This window comes from Globicephala melas, chromosome 2 (assembly GCF_963455315.2).
Source record: "Globicephala melas chromosome 2, mGloMel1.2, whole genome shotgun sequence".
Lineage (NCBI taxonomy): Eukaryota > Metazoa > Chordata > Mammalia > Artiodactyla > Delphinidae > Globicephala > Globicephala melas.
The window spans coordinates 71056184-71069434 of record NC_083315.2 but is presented as its reverse complement, the minus strand read 5'-3'; the positions used below and the strand labels follow the sequence as shown (position 1 = coordinate 71069434).

General features: G+C 47.8%; 1 protein-coding gene across 3 annotated transcripts in view; it reads left to right on the top strand.

The window, feature by feature from the left end:
* Positions 1-13251, top strand: part of TLN2 (talin 2) — a 446754-nt gene that overhangs the window by 352418 nt on the left and 81085 nt on the right. For all 3 annotated transcript variants that reach the window (XM_060294173.1, XM_060294172.1, XM_030878890.2), the window contains exons 33-37: positions 836-929; positions 2900-2989; positions 4846-4968; positions 6291-6434; positions 7972-8133. In XM_060294173.1, the coding sequence (XP_060150156.1) occupies positions 836-929; positions 2900-2989; positions 4846-4968; positions 6291-6434; positions 7972-8133 (613 nt within the window). The remainder of the gene's footprint in view (positions 1-835; positions 930-2899; positions 2990-4845; positions 4969-6290; positions 6435-7971; positions 8134-13251) is intronic.

The window sequence follows — 13251 nt, the reverse complement described above, 5'->3', positions numbered from 1 at the left end:
GTAAGCATCTCTGATTCCTATTAATGTTAACAAAGAAAATAGCTCTTTTAAAGAATAATGTTGGTATAGCTTCTAGGAACTGGTCAGTCATGTAGAAATGAATGGTAAGAAGAGGTTTTAAAATCATAAGGCACAGTTTACAGTGTGACTTTTAAAATATACAAAATAGTCCAAACTATACAAAGGCTGTCCAAAATAGCCTAGCTCGGATCATCCCATTCCTGTGGGCTGCTAGGGAAGGATTCTGAAAACAGTGTTACTATGAGCTGTTTGCCATTTGCAACTTCATTGTGAATTCCTTCTTGTGAATATATTAAAGATAGCCACACTTTCTTAAGAGAACTGTTAGTATTGATACTTTTAAGGGTAAATCAATGAATAATGAGAAGCAAAGTAGGGATTCTCATTCTCTCTTCCCTGGTTGTGGTTGATTTTTGGTTGTTTAGAGCAGGGGGCCCAACCCCCAGGCGGAGGACTGGTTAAGGAACCGGGCCGCACAGCAGGAGGTGAGCGGCGGGAAAGCAAGGGAAGCTTCATCTGCCGCTCCCCCATAGCTCGCATTACCGCTGACCCATCCCCCCCATTGCTCTCATTACTGCCTGAACCATCCCCCTGCCCCCCGGTGGAAAAATTGTCTTCCACAAAACCGGTCCCTGGTGCCAGAAAGGTCGGGGGCTGCTGGTTTAGAGCCTTGTGGAAGAGCTGTCACAGGGACCACAGCCTTTATAGTGAATTAATTGTATTCCTAGCGAACCTACAAAACATTGTTGGGGAAATTACTGTTGATCTTTACAAAACAAAACAAAAAACACTCTTTCCGTATTTGTCGTCGCAGAGCTGTGACGGAGAGCATCAATCAGCTCATCACTCTGTGCACCCAGCAAGCTCCTGGCCAGAAGGAATGTGATAACGCCCTGCGGGAGCTCGAGGTGAGTCCCTGAAAGGCTGCTGAGGATTTCAGAGTGTCTGTGTGTCTGTCCTTTCCCTCCGGGTCAGGTTCTTCTCCTCTATTCTTACCTTTGATCTTTCCTGGGAAACTATTGGGCCAAAGTTCCAATCCAAGTGGGAAGGAATTAAAGAAAAATTAGATTTGGTGGGGTTATCATCCCTGCTTCCCTGTTTCCACTTAAGAGTTGCTTTGTTAAAGGATTCTTTATTTCATACAGGAAGAGGCCTATGGTATTGAGTGTAGGCTGAAGATAAGCAATTTCTACCTAAAAAGTTTGGGAGTGATTATTCTGGGGCGTTTGGGAGAAGCTGGAATAGATGTGCTTTATGAGTAAAAATGATTTTCCCATACGTTGTATTTTGTAACATGTAGGGGGCTCATTAGAGAAAACCCAGGAGTAACACTTATTACTATACAGTCAGGGTGTATGTCAGGGCCCTGACTCCACGGCTCCAGTCAGGGCCGTGGAGCTCCTAGTGGCCCAGACACAGTGTAGGGCTTATCAGTTTATATTCATACTTAGGGTTTATTTTTAATAGAAAATTCATTTATGCCCACAGAGTATACATGGGCAAGAATAAAATCAGTGTGCCTACTTGTCTGTAAAGCAGTCCTAACCAATTCAGGTTATGTTGAAACAGGCAAATGGTTATCTCAGTAGATATGGGTTGGTTGTACCGAGTGTACCTTTAGTTTTCTGAACAGGGATACCCACCATGCCAGAGATGTTAGAGGTGGGGGGTTGATTGCAGCTTCTGAAGGGTCTGATTGAGGCCCAGTCCGCCGATGGCAAGAGGCCATTGGCACAACTGAAAGTGAGAATAGGCAGGGGACTGAAGCATTCTGAAAACAGTGGAGAATGTTTCCTTCCTTGGGTGAGTCACTGCCCTATCCTGGTCTGTTCACATTTGCAAATATAAATGATACGTGGACTGTTGATCTAAATGAGGTCTGTTGGCCCAGATGCACATCCTCTGTGCCTTAATGGTATCCTTGGTTGCCAAAATTATGGCTATTTCAGTGTTGCTGTTACTAAGGCAGTTTTGATTATCCAAGGAGTGGGAGGAGTTTCTTCAATGAAATGAACACCTTCTTTATGCAGCCCTCTTTCCCTTAGATCTTTGCTGATTAACTCAGCAGTTTCACCATTACTTCCCCCCAACCCTTAGTAACTCACATGGCCTTGTCTTTTTGTTGGCTGTGCCCCAAAGTCTGCTAGGTCCCACTGTATCTTCTCACTCAACAGGGAGGAAGATGGATGGCTATGTCCCCGGACTTTCCTCCCCTGGAAAAGTCCCTCATAAACGATGATCAAAGGTTATTGCAACATGAAAGCTAGCAACCGTTTTCAGCAGACTGGAGACAAAGGCAGAAGAAGCAAACCCCATGCCCTGTTCCTTGATGGAGACCTAAACAAGATCCAACATTTTCTATACTTTTAAAATTAAAAACAAATGAACCATTCCAGTGGGCGGTTTTGGGGGGGGTTACCTTCTTTCATGCCTACCCATTGAAAGGTCCCAGCATTGAAAACAGAGGTCCCTACTAATCAAGAAGAAATGAATGAACCTGTCCTTGATATTTAAACTCCTTGGAGTTATCCAGCAGAGAAATTATACTCATTGACCATGAATATATATTGCCTCCCACTAACTTTCAGATTCTTTAAGGAAAAAATGTCCCCGTTCTGTGGATACCAAGCTTCTCCTTCACATTTGAAAACAAGAGATTCTCCTCTCTGTCAGAGCTAACCAAGACACACCCACCCCAATCAGCGTGGTGTTGCCCGCAGGAAATCTGAAGTCGCAGACACTGTGGTCTAAATTCCTCTCAAGAATCTGGATAATGACCAGAATCCTGTGTATGGAGGGGAAGTTGATAGTTGGTATTTTATGTTGAGTTTCCCTTGTTCTATAAGGCTTGCTCTTAAGTTGTGTTCTCCTTCTGTAGACTGTCAAGGGGATGTTGGACAATCCCAATGAACCTGTTAGTGACCTCTCTTACTTTGACTGCATCGAGAGTGTAATGGAAAACTCCAAGGTAAGCCTGGCTGTGCTGTTAGCATCCCTCCTCATTGTGGGGAAGAATCAAGACATGCTTTGTGTGCACCGGCCTGTGGCCCCTCTGCATGGCTGCCCATGTCCTAAAGCCTTGTTATGGCGCCCTTTGCCCAGGTGCTTCTCAAACCTGGCTGTGCATCAGAATCACCTGGGTGTCTTGTTGAACACACCTTGCTAGGTCACACCCCTGAGTTTCTGATTCAGTAGATCCCAAGGTGGGGGAGATTGTGCATTTCTGACAAGTTCCCAGGTCCTGCCATGTGGTCCAGGGGCCACTCTATGAGAACCACTGCTCAGACCCTATGAGGGATGGGTCTTACTGTGAGTCAGAGCATGTATTTCCTTCCACTGGGACTGCACTGGTGGGGAAAGCCCTTCAATGGCCTTGGCTTATATGAGATCCTCCCGTGTGTTCTTTTCACCATCTATCCATGCCTTGCATTCTCAAGGGGAGTGAAAAATTGTGGGGGTTTTTTGGGGGGTGCGGGTGGTGAAAGTATCTAAGACTATACAAAGGTTTGTGTCCTCCCTTCTCCAAATCTTAACCCTGCTCAACAAGATCTTATTTCTTAGTATTTAATGTAATGTGGGTGGCAGTTGGAGGGAGGTGGTCTAAAAAGACTTCTTATCAGAGCAATAATAATAATATTTTAAAAGGTCAGGAAACACTGATCTGTGGTAATTGCACCAGTGTTTTTTGAGAATGCCTCAAAATCAGGATAAAATGAAATGCAAGTGAGATGAATGGAATTTCTTTCTTTCCCTATCCAAGATGACTTCTTGACAAACAAAGAGCTCTGTCTTGGGTTCTAGACTTGGATGTCATAGTCTCCCTAAAGATTTCTGTTGAACATCCTTCAGTTCTAAGATCTGTGACCCTGGAAAGTAGGACCTGCCTTCATGGGGCATGAGGAGGCCCATGAAGACACAACACCAGATATGGGGCAGGCGCCTTGCCTCTGCCTGTGTGACCTTCTGTCTGACCTTGTGCATGGTGGTTGACCTCTCTGGGTTAGATTCTGAGTACTGAAATCCCGTTTAGCTGTTATTTTAAAGACCTCTGATAGGGACTTCCCTGGTGGTGCAGTGGTTGAGAATCTGCCTGCCAGTGCAGGGGACACGGGTTCGAGCTCTGGTCCGGGAAGATCCCACATGCCACGGGAGCAACTAAGCCTGTGCACCACAACTACTGAGCCTGCGCTCTAGAGCCCATGAGCCACAACTACTGAGCCCACGTGCCACGGCTACTGAAGCCTGAGCGCCTAGAGCCCGTGCTCCACAACAAGAGAAGCCACTGCAATGAGAAGCATGCACGTTGCGACAAAGAGTAGCCCTCGCTCGTTGCAACTAGAGAAAGCCCGCGCACAGCAATGAAGACCCAGTGCAGCCCCCCAAAATTAATTAATTAATTAAAGACTATCAATTAATAAGTGAATAATATCGGGAAGAGTGTGTCTTCTGCTTTCTGGACATGGTCTTCACCTATAGCTCGGTAGATATGTCTGATTTTATATTCTGGGAACTAACAGTTCTCAGTTTAGACCATTCACCCATGGGCTGCCCTGTATAGATTTTAGTTTATTGATCTGTGTATAGTAACTGTACCTCCTTGAGATATAGATAACTTTTGGGTGAAAGCTTCAGACTTTATTTATTTCTCTTTGTGGAACAGAAATGATATCATTATCTTAAATCTCTTCTTATTGCAAATGAAGTAAAATAATGGCAAATATTGTAGATTAAGTGGCCTCGAACATTCAAGTTGGAAGGGTAGCCCCTTTACCCCATGGTCTGAAGGAATGCTGGTCAGAATATCGCTCGTGGTTTGTTTTGCAGGTTCTGGGCGAGTCAATGGCAGGGATTTCGCAGAATGCCAAGACCGGGGACCTCCCTGCTTTTGGGGAGTGTGTGGGGATTGCGTCCAAGGCTCTCTGTGGGCTGACGGAGGCTGCAGCTCAGGTAAGGCACGGGTCCCCGTGCCCCACGACGCAGGCTTTCCAGCCCTGTCCTGTGCCGGGTCCCTGTGGGAGGCATGCGGGGGCTTCAGCTTCAGCTGCATCTCCACCCATCACCACGGAAACCATGGAGAAGGTGGTGGCTCTTGCTGGCTAAGCATTTAGGCAAAACATCAGCCCGTTACCCCTGGAGCAGAGCAGCCTGGAGAGAACGCTGAACCCTGCAGACCCAGCCTAAGGGTTCAGAGGCCCGTCTTTTTTTCTTTCTTTTTTTATTTTTTTTTTAAGGTCATTGTTACAGATAAGTTGTTTGGGGGGAAAAAATAGGTATGACACAATTCAAATTCCCTCTGAGGCTTTAGAGTTGCAAAAGTCTTAGTCATGCTCTTTTTAGAATCAGAAGGAGAAAAAATTGGATGCCATCACACAGAGTCATGATCAGGCATGTTCCTGGCTCGTCCTCAACTGTGCTGTGTATTTCCAATAATTGCTGGGCTCATGTAACTGAACTTCCAAGAATGTCAGCATTTACCTTGAAGGATTTATCATTTGACGATTGCCTTGAGCCTGGAAGATTTTATTGAACCAAAGAAAAACATCCCTAGTTCAGAGGGTGAAATCACCTTCCCTTATTTGGCCCCTCATATCTCAGGGGAAATGAGTTAAGGTTAGAATTTTCCCTCACAGATTCATTTTCTCCCTGTTATTTGGCTAACACCTCCAAAGGGTTTGAAGAGAAGACCTTCTCTTGTAGCCTCTTGTCCTCTTGGAGACCGAATATTGCCTTTTATTCCCCCGAACCATTTTATTCATTCTTACTTACTGCTTCAAATACTGGCCTAAACAAGAAGGATACATTAGGCTACGAGATGAGAAATCCTCATGTAGGGCAGGCTCCAGGGTTGGCCTACCCAGTAGCTCCACACCATCAGTCTACACCCACGTTTTTCCCCCTCTGCCATCTGCCAGCCAAAGAGTGAGCTCCATGCTGAGGCTGGTCCCCCTCATGGTCATAAGGTGGCTGCCAGAGCACTCAGGGCTGCATCCATCCTTGGTCATGCCCCATGGAAGAGCTTCTTGAGGCTTTCTTGAGAACAAGGAGACTGTTCCCAAAAGCCTGTAGCAAACTCCTGCTGGCATGTCCCCGGCCCAAGCGAGTGTCAGCTTGTCCATGCCTAAACTCTTATTGATGAGATGAGTCTGACCACCTTGCACTGGGAGCACCTGAGAATGACTGTTGTATGTATACTGTGGGACCACACTCCCCCCACAGGCATATCTAGGAGTACAGCGAGCCTGAGCTGTGGTTTACCTCCTCCCTTCCAGGCTGCATACCTTGTTGGCATCTCTGATCCGAACAGCCAGGCAGGCCATCAGGGCCTTGTGGACCCCATCCAGTTTGCCAGGGCAAACCAGGCTATCCAGATGGCATGCCAGAACCTGGTGGACCCCGGCAGCAGCCCGTCACAGGTAACTTTGGGGCAGGGATGTGAGATCTGCATGTCCTTGAGCTCCTGGAGGTGGGTGGTGGGAGACTGCGAGAATAAAGATGACCATTCTTTCAGAACTTGCAAAGCCAGCCGGATCATGACTTAGGGGGATGTTGCAAAATGTGGTGAGGGTGGAACGGGTAGGTGCTCTGGAATGGAGTGCCGGAAGGCAGTCACGGTGGCATAACCACAGCGAGATTCATCAGGAGGCTCACGGTTCCATTTGTTCAGTTCAGGGGGCATAACGTTGAGGGCTTGCTCTGTGCTCGGCGCTAGGGGTCACCGTGAGGGAGACCCGACCCCCTACCCCCTTAACTCTTACTGCGGGTTAAAGTTTGGAAGATGGAGTGATCGGGGTATGATGACAAGGCAAGGGAGGCACAGAGGAAGGTGTGATGAATTCTCTGAGGGGCTCTCAGGGGTCACTTCCCAGAGGTGGTGGTGCTGACCCAGACCCCAAAGCTGGGTCAGAATCCACAGCACAAAAGGAGCCACAGAGACATTTGAGAACTAGACAGTATGTGTGACGTTCCTTGATACTTCTAATACCCAAGTGACATGGGTCGTGTTCAATAATTCCAGCAGTATGTGCTAAAAAGAACAAGAATGGCCTATATGGGCTAGCAGAGGCAGGCTGTGATGGGCACATCTACTGCTGACCCTGGGACCAGCGTTCTTGAGGCAGGAGAAGGACCCAAGTAAAGGATACCTGGGGGACCACCCAGACCTAAGGCAGGTGTCAGTGCACCAGAGATTCCTTACCTGTCCAGTTAAGGCCAAAGGGGTGTTACCAGCCTCAGCAAAGTAGATCAGGCAGATTCAGAAACGCAGCTGGGGCTGGGAGATCCCTGAGCCACACCCCTTAATAAGGTGCCTATAGCCCACCTGGGAGTGACATACAGCTGCATGTGACTGTTAAACACTTGAAATGTAACTGGTCCAAACTGTGATGGGCTGTAAGTGTAAAATACTGACCAATTTCAAAGACTTAGTAGGATAAAGGATTGTGAAAGCTTAATATTCTTAAATTGATTACATGGTGAAATGAAATGTTTTGGATATATCAAGCTCAATAAAATATATTATTTACAATAATTTCCCTTGTTTCTGTACTTATTTTCATGTAGCTACTAGAAATTTTAAAATTAGATATGTGGCTCGCACTGTATTTCTGTTGGGCAGCGCTGGCCTAGACCCTGGGCCGTGTCCCTCCTGGCTGGGGGTCACAAAGGATAGCTGACAGCATCTCCTCTGAGACTGCCTGGAGCCCAGCCCACTCCCACATCAGCCCTGCCTTTCCTTTTCTTTGTTTAGTCTCTGCCTTAATAATTCCCGCCCTCCCCTTTCTTGGAGTGACTTCAGGGGCGGCAGAGCTAGAGACATGGGTTTTATTTCCATGAGCCCTAGACATGTGAGTTGAAGGGGAATCCAGGGCTCGGGACCAGGGTGGACTCCAGTGAACTGGACCCCTCTGCACTGAAGCTTCGGGTGCCCCCAACCGAGTCCGTGCTTTATAGGTTCTGTCAGCCGCCACGATTGTCGCCAAGCACACCTCAGCCTTGTGCAATGCCTGCCGCATCGCCTCATCCAAGACGGGCAACCCTGTGGCCAAGAGGCACTTTGTCCAGTCAGCCAAGGAAGTCGCCAACAGCACCGCCAACCTGGTGAAGACCATCAAGGTAGGTCGCTGAGCTGAGGCCTTAGGAATCCCTGGGACACCTGTTGCAGAGGGGAACGAGGTAGGGGATTGAAGCCCTGCTCTCTAATACTTGCTTCTAGTGGAGTTCAACTTCCAATTCAGTCTCATGATTTAAGTCACTGAGGAGCGGTTCATTAGTGATGGAGATATTTATCAGGAAAAACCAACAGCCTTGGTCTCTACTAACCTTCTGCATAGTGGGTGGGGAGGGGTAAACTATGTGCTTAGTGGGGCAGGGTGGTTTTGAGGGGCTGGTAGAGGGCCCTGCCATGGTTGTTAAATATCTCTGGACCAAGAGAGAAGGTGGAGGGAGAATGGAATGGGAAACTGTTGGGAAAATCTTTAAAAAAAGTCAATTTATTCTGTCCTGTGATATCTATTCTATTTATAGTTGTTTAAATGTTTTCAGTGGAGCATGAGCTTCTTAAAATAGAGCATTCCACGTTGATAACAAGTTCGTCTTTGTGTTCGTGGCCGTGGACAGGTTGAGGGGAAGCAGGGCAAGGGTACCCTGTGAGGAGGGAATCGCAGTAGCTGGGCTGTAATATTTGTAGCTGGGTGATCAGACCGCAAACCCGGTCTGCCGTGCGTGGGACACCCAGCCAGACACCAAGCAGCTGACCTGATGGGAAGACAGCCACAGCCTGAACAGCAGACCCCTGGCAAAGAACCTCCAAAGGAGGTGGTCATGGAAGGCAAGCTGTCAGTTCTGTGCAAACCAGGAAGTGCCGGAGGGAAGGCCGTTGGAGGGTTCACACTTTACTGAAGGATTTTCACGCTCGTGGAGGTGGGATGATCTGCTTCGTTGCCGGGCAAGTCCTGGAGGGATGGGGCTTTTCCCCCTGTTGTCTCCAGAGGATATGTTACTACACACCTCATTTCCCTTGCACTACACAAAGCCAGTTTAATCTTGTGGAGAAATTAGTCAACAGGCTGAGCAAAGCAGAAGCCAAGGAGAGATTGTGCAGCCCAGCAGCCGTTGGAAGCGGGCAGGCAAGAGCCACGGGGCAGTTATCCCCGTCGGCAATTACTTAGCTGCTTAAACAGAGTCTTTTAAAAAAAAAAAATTAAAACCCGCTTATTTAAAGACAATAATAAGATAAATTGAAGATGAATAAATAAAGCCAGTGCCCAGGTGCCCCCAGGATCCTGCTGGCAGCTCCCTTTAATTACTGTCATGGTCCGTGGTATTAGAAATGAATAAAGCTTATGTTTTCCGATATTTAGTTTACCCAAAGCCTGTTCCGTGTTTTGTGTATATCACTCATTCAGTCCACACAACCAACCACCCTGTGCTTGCCATCCCCGTTTTTACGGTCAGGACAGTGACGCACAAGGAGGTTAAGTAACTTTCGCGGGGTGATTCAGCCACTGAGTGGTAGACCGGAATTCAGACCCAGATCCCCTGCTCTTTCCCTCAAGCCTGCTCTCGCCCATGGCATGCCGTGTACATCGTTAGCATGGAGAGACTAAGCCATCTCACCAGCCTGGGACGAAATATCTGGCTGCGTTTGCAGTGCGTGTGTGCCAGTCTCGGGGGAGGCAGGGCTGGAGAGACGGCAGTAGAATTGAGACGTAGTGACATCATTGCCGGTTGCTGTGTAACTAACTCATTTCAATTAAACTTGGCCGTTTTCCGATCATCAAAAAAACAGACTAGATTTAGATGGACCAAGGGGGAGACGAAGGCAAGGAGCTATTCTATACAAATTCTGGGATACCTTTCTTTTCTGCCTTCTCCTCGGTTTTAGATCCCGACCTGTCTCCGTTAAGGTCTCATTTTCTTTTCAGATTCTCCTCACAGTGGCAACCCCTCTTTGTAACTGCCTGCAGCAGATGAGCTCTTGTGATGGCCTTAAAGATAGGCCTGTGCAGAAACACCAGAGGGGGGATGCAGGCTGTTGTGACATGGAGAAGATGAAGCCTCCTTCCCCGCGAGCACCCCGGGAATCGATAGCCGTGCACAAGGAACAGAAATGACCCTCTTGCTCCGCAGCTTGCTGAAATGCGCTTGGTGTTGCGATTCCCATCAGGTGGCAGGCTTTGCCGGGGACAACGAACTTTGTTTTGAATTTCCTAATAGGAAAATGGTGAAGGCCATTTCACTGTAGCACACTGTACTACATATCGAATAGACTTGCTGAGTTAAGGAATGGTTAAGAATCCTGTCGAATAGCGAAATGAATGTTTAATTCCCTAAATGCTTGAAACAGCCGCCATTGAGGCTGAATTTTGCTCTAAGTTTTATGCTTCTTAGTCCTTTTTTTTTTTCCTTTAAATCACAAGGATGTGCCCAAGCCTAAATCCCAGCTGCCCCACCTTTCTAGTTCACAATGAAAGGAGGGGAACCCCTCCCCGGAGGAACACTGGCGAGCAGGGAGCAGATTACCCCACAGTGGGTCATCAGCACCCATTAGAATGCCTGCCTCCAGGGATCGTAAATCTCTGCCGATGGCATTCTTTGCGATCCCAGAGCGTGGCTCAGCAAGAATACATACGTGCACCCTCCTCCCTGCCAGGTGCTGCTCTCAATGCCGGCCAACTGAGAAACACACGGAGCCCTAACCGCGGGTGCCGTCTTTCTGCTGGTTCCCCCCGTGTACCAGTGCCTGCTTCTCTCTCTCCAGTCAGCTCTTTACCTAGCCTCAACTCAGATGTGTGGAATCGAATGTTATTTTAAATGTGCGGTCACTCAGGTTTAGGTGCCAAGTAGACATTGTGCAACAACACAGCTTTTGTTTCTCTGAGAAGTTGGAGCGCAGCCTTGCCTCTCGCAGTGGAATTGAAGCTCAGGGTTTTGCCATTAAGCATTGACAGGGCGTCCAAAAGACACCAGGTCCAGCTCTCATTAACCGGTTTAACTCGGCTGTAAGTACGTTTTCTTGATCGTCCTTTTGTTTGGATGGGTAAATAGGTTTCTTGAGAAGAAAAAGGAGGGAAAAAAACACGTCTTGGGCTTCTTACGCCTTATTCTTGTTGCCTTTTCTAAGGTCAGTAGGAGGGAAGGGAGCCAAGGGTCTTGGGTTCTGGTTCTGGTTCTGGGTTCTGGCTTAGCATGTCACTTTCTAGGTGTTGGTTTTATCACCTGAAACATTGGAGCTTTGGGATTAAATGATCTTTAAGATCCCTTCTAACCCCCAAAGTCCATGAATCTTTGATTCTGGTACACATGCAGAAATTGTTTCTCCCAGATCCCTGTGAGATTTTTGCTAAGTGTGAGAACATTCACAGGAGCTGGCTCAGGGTCCCGATGGCGCCTGGGCATTTGGCTAAGTGGATTTACCCTTTCACTGTTATGACGGGTGTACTAAACATTCTGTGACATGGAATATCTATGTGAAAACTGTCGTGCCTGCCTGAAGTTCCACCTCTGGCCAGATTTGAGTATTCCGTTTACTGGGGTTGCTCAGCCATCTCCAGAGTGGAAGCAGCATTCAAAAGTGAAATACTGTCCATGTGAACAAACCATCCTTTCTGATGCTCAATTCTTCCTTTGGAGGAAATGGCTTTTCCCTCTTGAAAATGGAAAACAGTGCTGGATTGGAGCTTGGCGTTGTAGTCCACAGCCCACGCTATTCAGGGTCCTGCCCTTGACCCGCAATGGGCTACATGATATGTGATGTTAGGGCCCAGTCTCAAAAAAAAAATCCTTTCTTCATCCTGTTGGTGCAGTCGATGAAACTGCACAATTAGGAAACCATTCCTTGGGATTTACCTGGGGTAATCATCTTGTCGTTTTTAATTAGTTCCCCTAAGAGTGGGTGGCGTGATCAGACATCTGCCTTCCTAATAGGCCGAGAGTATTGTAGACGGTAGAAAAGAGGATGAGAGGACTGTGGAGAGGTAAAGGGGCAGCTAGAAGCTGAGCTAGAAGCCCTATCACTCCCGCTGGAGGGGGTGCGACTGGTGCAGCTGGGATGCGAGTTCCTTTGATGCCAAAGTCCGCTCCTGCCATCTGCCTGCTTCAGTGGTCCGCCTGTGCTGGGGCCACTGTTGTCGGGCTCCTGTTATGCGGCACCCAGCCGGCCTCCCAATGTGTGCCCAAATTGCTCCGAAGCCTGGTAGGGCCTGACCTCAAGGAGTCAATGATGGTAATAGTGCAACAAGATGAGAGCGCCCAGACGGTTCACTGCCATGTCGCCGGTGCAGTGCTTCAGTGGAGGTAACAGATGCTAACTCAACTTTTACTGAGTACGTGAGTGGAGTCAGAACTGAAGCCATAAATATGAGTAAGTAGCAGGCACATAGGGTTTCCACTGGGCCTGGAAGAACGACAGAATGGGCCAAGTTAGGGTCAAGGTCAGTGCCTATCTGGTGGAGAAGGGCCTGAGCAGAGGCAAACTGTGCACAGTACTAATGAAGACGGTAAATTAACCAGGCTTATGGGAGTTCCTCAGAAAATATTAGCATGGCGGATGTGTAATTACCGGCCCCAGCTGTCAAGACTTGATTGGAATATAGTTGTTATTCAAGTAGCCTTTACACTAACCGTGCCTGCCTACTCTTGCCTTATTGAGAAATAGAAAGGTTCGCATCTCAGATCCGGTTTGTTCTGTAATTGCTGGTGCCTCCGGTTTTTTGTTCGCTAATTGTCTAAATTGACTTTTCTGTGTTGCTCATAAGGGTTAAATTAAAAGTTTAATTCGTCATTTAACAAAGAAATCTGCGTTCTTCGACAAACATAACTGCCTTCTCAAACGTTGCCCTTTGCTGGGAGGCAGGGGTGCTGTCACTGGTCACAGGCCATCGGTTCTAGCAGCCTTGTGCTTGAGCAGGTGCAGTCCGTGGTTGGGGAGCTTGGGATTCAAATGTTGACCCTTTGTGGGGTGGTCTGGCATGCATCACAGGCCACTTTCCTGGCCTGTCTCCTGTGCAGGCTGTTGATCGCGACGTGACTCATCATTCAGTGCCCTTGTATTACTGCTGCTAATTTTAAAAAGAAAGAAACTTTGGAAGCAAAAGATACATAGATTAAAAGCCCATGTGTGCAGAGCTCAGTGAATTTTCCCACGCCAAACACACCTAAGTAACTGTGACCAGTTGAAGAGACAGAACATGGCCAGCGCCCAGAAGCCTACTTCTGCTCCTTCAGTCTCAC